The 10,107-nt window shown below is 38.9% G+C and overlaps 1 protein-coding gene across 1 annotated transcript; it reads right to left on the reverse strand.

Moving 5' to 3' along the window:
* Window positions 1-257: 257 nt before the first annotated feature.
* On the reverse strand, window positions 258-5,966 carry LOC103372894 (SAM pointed domain-containing Ets transcription factor-like). The gene is made up of 5 exons (XM_008302669.1): window positions 5,549-5,966; window positions 3,694-3,891; window positions 3,508-3,552; window positions 3,223-3,360; window positions 258-871 (listed from the first exon to the last, which is right to left on the reverse strand). Exons 1-5 carry the CDS (start codon window positions 5,964-5,966, stop codon window positions 693-695), a joined length of 978 nt encoding a protein of 325 aa, XP_008300891.1. The 3' UTR covers window positions 258-692.
* Between the last annotated feature and the right edge of the window lie 4,141 nt (window positions 5,967-10,107).

Genomic DNA, 10,107 nt, shown 5'->3' on the forward strand with positions numbered 1-10,107 from the left:
AGACGGGTTTAATAAAATACTCACTCACTCACTTTGGCATTGCTCTGCAACTTCTACATGTTTGAGTCTTGAATTAGAGAAAAAGAAAGGATTTAAAGGCATAGTTTGACTTTTTTTTTGGAGATAATGCATATTCACTTTAGGTCTGATAGTTGCATGAGAAGACTGAGTCACCTCTTGTGTGTGTTGAATATGTAGCTGTAGCCAGCAGCCAGTTAGCCCAGTGTAGAACAAACACTGGGATCCCAAAGGTACCAGCACCTCTAAAGTTCACTGTATGTTCTTAGTTTAATGTGAAATGCAAAAAAACAATCCATGTTTTCCACAGGATTATTTCCCCAGCTGCTCGAGTGGCATAGATCTTCTCATTAGTAATAAAGTGGATTTCCCAAAGTTTTAAATCTTCAGTTAGAAGGGCTTAGAAAAAAAATAAGCACCTTTTAGAAAAACCAAACCTCACACCAAAAAAAAAAAGCAATTATAAACACAGCCAAAGAGGAGAGAAACATAATAAAATGTAGTGTTTAGAATAATAAAGTAGAGTGAAATTCTGATAGGCAGGAGTGCATGTTGTTGTAGGCAGTCTTTACAGTTGAAATGAAACATCAAATACAGTCAGTGGAATGAGCTTCAGAGTTCTTCTTCTACTGTATGGCCAGCATATCTTTTATATCCCCTCAGTTCATTCTCCATCATACAGGGTTGACAAACTGGTAGACCAGTCTGCGAGACACTTCAGGCTTTCGAATGATTCCCTTCTTGTAGTACTGGCGTATAGAGCGGCTCAGTTTGTCATAGTTCATTGCCGGCCGGTTCTTCCTGATGCCCCACAGCCTGGCCACGTGAGCTGAGTCTTCTATCTTGAAAATTCCTTTAAACAGAAGAATTCACTTAGTTTGGATTCTTTTTTGTATTTGTTTTACAGGTAGAAAATACTCAAGTACATGATTTAAGTGAATGTACTGTCAATAAAATTGTAAATTACGTGTACAAAAACAAATAGCTGAACATTTTGGATAATATCCTTATTTGCTTTCCTGACAAGAGTTACATGAGACAATATATATCACTCTTAGTATTGTTTCCTAAAACTTAGGCTAAAAGAACTTCCTACAGAAATCAGGAAACAGGTTTAGTTTAATCAATATAAATGTTATCACTGAGGCCAGAAAAAAAAGCTCTGTAAAACAATTCACGATAAAATATTTTTGACTCAGCAGATTTTGTCATTTTTCTTGAAGACTTAAAATATTATCTGTGATTGGACCCAAAATGCATGACAGTTTTTTGTGACAAAGTCACATGTGTTTCATTAATTCCATCACAGAAAATTCAGAGTTGTAGGCGTCATTAGAAATTAGTTAATTAATTTCTTTTTTGCTGGGGCCATTCAGTCATTGAAATCTGCTGGAAAGGAAAGTCCTCATTAACTTTAATTGCTGTGGAAGTCTAGTTTCTGTAGGTATTTAAGAATATTTAAGGTTTTTAATAGGTATTTAAATGTCTTCCCATTTTTCTGTTATTTGTTTGCTTGTTTTGTGTGTGTGTGTGTGTGTGTGTTTTTTTCTAGTTAAAAATGAAAAAAAAAAAAAAAACATGAAAACATGATTCTCAAAATTCAGCCCAACTATTTTGCAGAACGTAGTTTTGCGTCCCAAAAATGTGGAATTTTCTCATATTTTTCTCTTGAACATTGCATCACATTTTCAATCAATACGGAAGTGCCCAGTTCCGCCTACTAATAGTGGTCGTTGTTTGATTGGTTAGTTTTAGCCATGAGGTGGAGAGCTTGCCAGTGATTGGTTGAGAGACTACCTGGTCAGAGCCAATAAGAAGTAGCGTAGCGGCCAGAGGCGGGTCTTCTCAGCTCCTCGAACCCCAAACATTTCCTGAGGCTGATACGGTAATGACAACTTCTTATTCGTGTCTGTGATGAGACTTCGCTTTCTATTCTGATTATATTGAATGTCTAGCTGTATTTACTTGCAAATCAGTTTATCACATCACATAGAAAGGACTGATTTCCTGGTGGTGGGCGTGTCTTCACGTGGACAGGCCTCAATAGTAAACCATAAGGTACAAAAATATTGATTGATTTAAATAATGAATGATTATCAATGTAGTGCTGTCTATGTGATGGAAGAACACTATTATACCTTATCAACATATGCTTTATCAATCTGGAATACTGCATCCTTCAGTATGAATGAATTAGCAGTATGAAATGAGAGATATAGAATGAGAGGTTCAATTAAATATTGATAGCATCGGTCTACTAAAGTACCATTTGTTTTGGAGTTTATAGCTTAAAAGCTAAAACACATTTTTGAAAAAAGCACTTTAAACTTTAAATATGAATCTTAATTTAACTTAAACATTATGGTAAAGTGTAGCTTGGATTGTGGGGGGTCCTTTGTTTTTCATGGAAGGTGTCAACTCTGCTGCTATCTGAGGTCAGCCGCACTGACCCAGTTAGCTTAGCTTAGCATAGCTCTAACACTAGGAACAAGAGAGAAAGCTAGCATGGCTCTGTCCAAATGTTACTAAAAATCTTTGCACTTCTAAAGCACAAAGTGAGCGAGCTTTAACTGAGTTGTTTGGGAATTTTATTTTTTCAAACCTTTGGACAAAACCTGGCCATCTGTTCACCTATCTGACTTTATGCTAAGCTAAGCTAGCAGCAGCTGCCTTTACCTTCATACAGTGTTTAGACATGAGAGTGGCATCAATTTTCTCATGTAGCGGTTGGAAAGAAAGCATGTAAGTGTCAAATGTAAAAGTCCTCTTTGATGAAAGATGAAAGTAGTTCATTTAAAATCTCCTCAGCAAAATGGTCTTTGATGTTATATCTTAAAATTAGCCTCCTTTAATTGGAAAAAAGACTGCCAGCTGCTAATATCTTCACATTTGACTGTTTCTAATGTACTTATAGCAGTGGATGCTGTTTCAAATGTGCCAAGCCCTAATGAAAAGTCTAACCGAATTTACCAAACGTTGCCAAAATTACGCATTTTATCTTGTCATAGCAAAGAGAGGTGCAGGTGACACTAATCACATTAAAGGCAGCTCTGATCCATTCAGTACTTGCCTGTGTGCTTCCCACTGTGAGTGTCAGAGAGCTTTTAGTTTAAAAAAAAATCCCTGTTAAATGTCACTTGCACCCACACAACTGGTGAGCCAAGTTACCATCCTGCAGCTCTCGGGGACTCTGGACATCTTTACCTTTCTCTTTGTTGAGCCAGCGGATGCAGCGGCTGTAGTTATGAGGTTTGAGCAGCAGCTCCTGCAGGAACTGCCACAGGTGGATGGGCTGGTTGGGGAAATTACACATCATATCTGACCAGGAGTCCTCATCAGCTGCTACGTAGGAGAGAATTACAGCAACAACATGTCACATTTGTCATTATGTTAAGTGTTTTTTTTTTTTTACTTGGCTTTGTCTTTTAATCAGTAAACAGCTATGATCAGAACGTCGTGTTTGTGTAGAAGTCTAAAGTAAGTGCTTACCGGATTTGCTGTCTTCTGGTGGGCAGCGCTCCTTCATTGCTGCAGCTAAACACACAAAAACAATCATGTAGCAGACTTAACTAAAGAGAATATCTTAGCTCAACAACATGAGGCTGATTTGCCATCCCTACTGTACTGACAACAGAGCTGATGTTGGCATCTGTTTCAAGTTTCTGTTGTTCTTACCCGATCTCCAGATGTCCAGGTGAGCGTACAGGATGTCTCCAAACTGTGAGGAGCGTTGCTTGAAGTCGGCTTCTGTCATGGAGCACAGATCTCTGCCACTCAGCTCCTGAAACATCACGCTGACCTGTGGCAGTCTGTAGAGGTGCTCTGTCCACAGCAGCCACTTCTGGACGTGCACACAGTTCCAGCTCAAGGGGTCTAAAGAGAACAACACAGAGAGACAAGGTATCTCAGCTTTGATGATAATTCTTGATTATATAAAAGTACTCACATTATCAGCCATTATCTCTCTATCTTGGTTTCAAGTCTCACATCTCAAATTGTCAAATTGTGGGTGCATATGGGACATTTTACTGATTTTACACATAAAGATCAGTTTATAAAAAGCACTACTAAGCCAGTGTAGGACCAAAACTTTATATTAGAAAGTCTCTGTTAAAAACTCTGGGACACAAAGCTTTGTAGAAGGCAGGGAGGGTTAAACTAGTGGCTGCTATTGGTTGCATCATGGGATCTTGAGTTTTTGGAGTTTGACTCACACCAGGGACTAAGGATTGTTAAATCTCAGGCTCTGTTGCTTTAATATAGAGCATTCTTTTTTCTTTTTTTATGGAAGTGCAACACTGACTCAACTGTTTTTTGTTGTTGTTGTTGTTGTTGTTGTTGTTGTTGTTGTTGTTGTTGTTTTAGACCTGAACAGGACTCCAAGACAGACAATAATTCATGTGAAAACCAAAGGAAACTGTGAACTGTAAACTATTGTGTAAATAATAAATGTTGTGTTATTAACCAAACCAAAACATACACAACAAAAAGAAAAACAAAATTCAAGGTAATCTTTAGTTTCCTAGAAGATTTTACTCTGCAAAGCCAGTCTCTACTCAGCCTTTGGAAACAGTCTGTATAAGTTGTTTTCTCTGGTTAGTGACTTCACTCGAGTGATTTCCTTTTAGGTTTAGAAACAGCAAATGTTCACCTTAAAGACTAGTTCAAATTTGCAGACATCTACTTGGCAGTTAGCATCTAACTACAATTTATAATTTCATTTACCAGGCGTACATCAGAGAGTAGATCACATTGATACACCAGTGGCAACAGAGCTGCCATGCAAGGTGCCTGCCATTGGGACTTTTGGGTTCAATGTCTTGCCCAAGGACACTATGAGGGGTGGGGGATCGAACCACCAACCAATTAGAGGACAACCCACTCTACCACCTGATCCACAGCCGCCCCCTTCACTAGAATAGAATAGAATAGAACTTTATTGATCCCTTTGGTGCAAACCTCAGGGAAATTATTGAATAAAATAATTATTCACTAAAATAATGCTGTCAGCTGCACTATGGGAAATGTAGGATACAGCATTTTATTGAGCTCAACTTATATAAGGAACAAAACATTATTGATATTTTGCTGTTTTTATTCTGAAAATGAGTAAAAGTCTCCATCTTGCAAGCAGAACAACTCCATTATTAACACAAAACTAAATTACTGATGTGTTTTGAACACTATGATACAACATGCACGAGGAGGTTCTGTTCATATGTCTGCTGAGTTATGTAAGAAGCGTGCTGTGACAAAAAACAAATAATCATGCACACATGGTTGTATGATTTTAAAGCTCCAGATAAAGTTCATGTGAAGTGCTTGTGTCAATAGAAGAGTTTGCACAAGGTGGTCGGGAGGGACTCGGGTCCTCACAAGGTGTCTCGCTGGAAGGTAACACGAGAGCAAACAAACGAATAATGGCTCCTTTATGATGTGTTTTATTAGACGACAGCTTCTGCCAACACTTGGACAGCAGGTTTTCTACTTAAATGTCATTTTATGATGATAAAGTCATATTCCATCCTACCCGGTGTGATGTTGAGCAGCTTACAGGCGGTGTCAACGTCTTTCAGCACCTCTCCCACCACCATAGTCTGGACCTGCTCCAGGCAGCGCTCCTCCGCCTGAGCCTCCATCTCTGGGGGCGGATGCTGGGCTTGGCTTGGAGCGTATAGTCTCTGCTCTGGAGTCCTGCAGGGAGGAGCGGCGGGAGCAGGGGCCTCTGTCATTCTCAGCACCCAGGAGTTCTCCTCGGTGGCTAATCTGTCGGTGTAGGGGATGCAGACCCCCGGCCAGCTGAGCTCAGGGAACCCCAGCAAAGCGTGGGGCGGTTTGACATCCTCTGCCTCGTCCAGCCAGGCCGGCCTGGGGTGAGCATGGGGGTGGCTGAAGTAGAGAGGCGAGTGTGCGGTGCAGCCCGTGTGCTCACAGATTGGACTCCCCATCATCAGGTTCCTAGAAGAAGAAAGCACTGTTTCCATTAAAGGCCCATGTGTCATCAGCCTCACAACACTTTGACACCCTGCGTGACATTTTGTGAGACAGAGCAGCATTGATGCTGCACTGACACTCTACCCAGATGCCCAATATTTAAACAGCAGCAATCCCAAAGTAAACTTGACATTTGTTCTATGGTATTGACTTTTCTGTGCCTTACCAAGGAATCAGTCATTGTAGCTTTGCCAACTGGAGCCGTTGTTGCAGTTAAATTCAGCCATTGTTTGTCTTTTTAAAGTGCTTTAATCCAGAATTAATTTCAGATTCTCACATGAATCTGTGTGATCAAAATTAATCAAGTCGTGAGGTGAACTTCTAACCTTCCCTTCCATTTTTTTTTAACATCAGTCAGAATCCAGCCTGCTACACCTTTCAGATCGTGAATGCAGATAAGAAAAAATAACATCAAAGCCTTGTTTGGTTTCCCAGCTACAAGTAAAATGAGTGTGTTTGTTAGTTTCACTGTTAAAAGAGTTGTTTGGCCGCTATCACAATGCAACACCCACTGCCTTTTAAAAATGTCAATCAAATGGTCACTATGGGTTGCAAATTAACTGCAAAAGAAAGCTTGATAGAATACAACAATAAGGGTGGGACACATATAATGCTCTATGTGGATAAAGGATAAGTTGCTGGAACAGATTCATAATGGTATGAGTAAGAGCTCACCAGACTGGGAGTGGTGCTAGAGGCTAGTATTTAAGCCCATTTGACAAATTATGAACCTGCAGTAATTTAAAATGATTAAGGCATACGTTGATTTATCACATATTGCTTTTCTATCTGCTTTGCCTCCTTTCATTCCATTGCTCTGAGCCGAGGAGGATATATGAGGCATTAAACAAAAGAACAAAAAAAAAAAAGAAAAACACCTAAATAGACAAACTGCATCCAGAGAGTTCACTAAAACATATTTAAAGTAAAATGTTTTGCACTCGATCCGATTCTGTCAACCTTTTGGTAAACAGGGAAAGTGCTGCACAAATAGCAGAGTGAAGTAGATTAATCAGGTGACTTGACCTCAGTCCAAAGCGTTTTGATAACACTGGCACATGATATGAGCACATGGTGCGATGAGAAGCAAACACGGCTTTACGGTAACGCCATCAGTAGCTGTTATTTATTGGCCAATGCCTAATACGTTTGTTTTTGTTTGTTTAAAATTTCTGCTAAAGTTCATCCTCTTCAGAATGTTTGCTTGTGTAAAATGTGGCCAGATTAGCAAATACTAATATATAATCCCTACATACATTGCAAAAAGTGTATTTATGTTTTAGTTAAAGTAACGTACTGTTTTGAATGAATTTCATTTATCTTTCTGCTACAGTGATTGCAGTTTACTTTTGTGGATTCCGTCAGTTTGAAATTACAACTTGGCCCTTTTAAACTGGTATTGTAATTTCAGCAACTGCTCTTCCTTTAGCATTGTGCTGTCGTAGCATCATGACGTCGGCATTTCTTTAAAAAGTTCTGATATTTTCCTTAAGTAGCATCACAGAGACAGGAATCTTGTTTTACATTTTACGTTTGGGTAAAGCAAACGTTCCTTAAAATCAAGTTGACACAATGTAAACTGTTAATTTTAGAGAAATAAACTGATTTCAGTTCATCTGACTTAAACTACTGTCATTAGTCAGCTTAATTTGGATGAATTAAATACATTGCGTGTTACCAACTGAAGCATTAAGTCGATCCAACAATTCTCTTTTTTCATGTAAAAAAAAAAAGGCAAATGTTAACTTTTTCAACATATTTGGACGGGCAGACATTCAACCTTCTTTGTTATAGTGCCTAAAGATGAAGGCGATGCAATCAAACAAGTGGCACATAAAATGTAGATTTTGGAAATAAAAGTAAGGGTACTCCTACATGTATGACTATTTCAGATGCATAAAATTGTAATCAGGGGTTCCGGATAAGGAGACAGTGATTACAACATCCTTGTGGAGTGTCTGGTGGAACATCTGGGTTCTGCTGTTCCCTTGGCTGTTGAATTGTGTGGCGTCAGAGTGTGTAAAGCTCTAAAGAGCTCTCTAAGGCCTTCAGAGAAAATGTTGTAGTTGCCTATGAGTCTGGTGAGGGGTTTCCACGGCAAAGACAATCAACTACAAGTGATCGATTGACTTCAATTGACTGCCAGTTTGTCCAGAACTGTCCACCACAGCACATTTAGCCCATGAGCAGACCATCTGAGGCAAAAAGAAGTCTTTAAGAACCCCTGAATGTCACCATAGGGTCTGCAGGCAACTCTGGCAGCTATTGGTGTTAAAGTGCATGTGGCTGCTATCAGAGAGGCGTGCCAGGAAAAAACTTTTGTCATCCAAAAAGAACGTTAGAGCAAAACTACACTTTGCCAATTGAAGCAAAGAGCAGGTCTTTCAGAACCATGTAGACAGACGAACCAACAATAGAACCTCATACCACCTATGAAGCATGGTGGTGGCAGCATTATGGTCTGGAGTTGTGTTGATGCCTAATTTCTGCATCATATCAAAGACTATAAATAATGTAAACCTGTTACCTGTCCAAAAGATGAAGACAAACCGGAAGTAGATCGTTTACTGTGATAATGATTCTAGAAGCACACCAACAAATCTCCTGGAACGGCTCAACGAAGGGTTGGAGAATGTCCTGATCAAAGACTAGATTTGAATCCCACTGAAATGTTGTGGGGGGAGACTGTGAGCAATTATGCAAAACGCCGACAAGAACTTTTTTCAGCTAAAGGTGGAGACAAGAGTGTTTTCACTTTATCCACAGGTTTAACACATTTGTCTGTAGGAAGAGAATCAACTATTTGCTTGTTAAGAAATACCAAAAAGTCAACTGTTTCCACTTATTATTGTACTTATTTTTTTACATTGCTTTAACAAATGTCAAAACAAAACACTTTTGTGACTGCGTGACTGTTGGGTCTAGATGTCTGGACACATTGTCTATTTCCTTGCCTCCAGGCTTCAGCAGTTTAAATGTTAAGCAGCGTTTAAAAACTCGCTTTTCTAGATTATCCTTCCTCTCTCTCTACAAATGTCTATTCTGTGCGTAAACACTCTGTTCTGCCCAAATGAAACCACTACCTCAGGAAAAGTAGGCTATTGTTTGCTGAGTTGCATTTGTTTCTGAGTTTAACGGCTCATTAGAATGTAACCGAGCTGATACGGTAAAGTGTTTGATAACATCTGTTCAGCTGCTCATGTGTGTGTGCATGTGAATGTGTTTGATTCAGTTTGCAGGCCGAAAGACAGTAAAGCTGAGCGAGAGAAAGAAATTAAATCAAGTTACTATATGAAACATTTTTCCTATTGAAGACTAATAATTTTTGAAATCAGTTTAACTATTTTTTCTCTGGGGTCTCGATAAGGAACATGATGAAATTCAAATTGCTATTTTTATATTAAATTGTCCGAAAATAACAACGAAAGTAGAATCCAAACAATCAGAATTCAAATGCATGTTTTTTATAGTAAATTCTTGGCCAGACCTGCAAGCAGATTTGTCTTTGTCAGCATCATAACATAACAACAATAACAGTATTATGAACAGTAGTGTACATAATAGCAGGGCAGTAATAATAATGGTAGTGGTACTGTAGTAGTCGTAAAGTGGAAAGTAATGATGTAAACGGACTTTAAATTACAATTAATTTACTATTGAAAGGTTGTTTCACCTTACTTGAGTATTTTTATTTTACGCTGCAGCATATTGCACCTTAGAAATCTCTGAGTTATTCATTACAGTAGTTAGTAGTTGAAAAAAGCATAATAGAGAATAAAACATTGTGTATACATTACAGTTATAGATTTACTCATTTCATTAAATCTTGGCTCAATTTAGCCAATTATGTTATGTTATGTTATGTTATGTTATGTTATGTTATGTTATGTTATGTTATGTTATATTATATTATGGGGCTGCAAGGTGGCTCGGTGGTCAGCACTGTTGCCTCACAGCAAGAAGGTCCCTGGTTCACGTCCCAGTGAGGACACCTGAGATCTTTTTGCAAGGAGTTTGTTCATGTTCTCCCCGTGGGTTCTCTCCGGGTTCTTCGGCTTTCTCCCACAATCCAAAAACATGTTGAGGTTAATTACT

This window comes from Stegastes partitus, unplaced genomic scaffold (genome assembly GCF_000690725.1).
Source record: "Stegastes partitus isolate 25-593 unplaced genomic scaffold, Stegastes_partitus-1.0.2 Scaffold1852, whole genome shotgun sequence".
Lineage (NCBI taxonomy): Eukaryota > Metazoa > Chordata > Actinopteri > Pomacentridae > Stegastes > Stegastes partitus.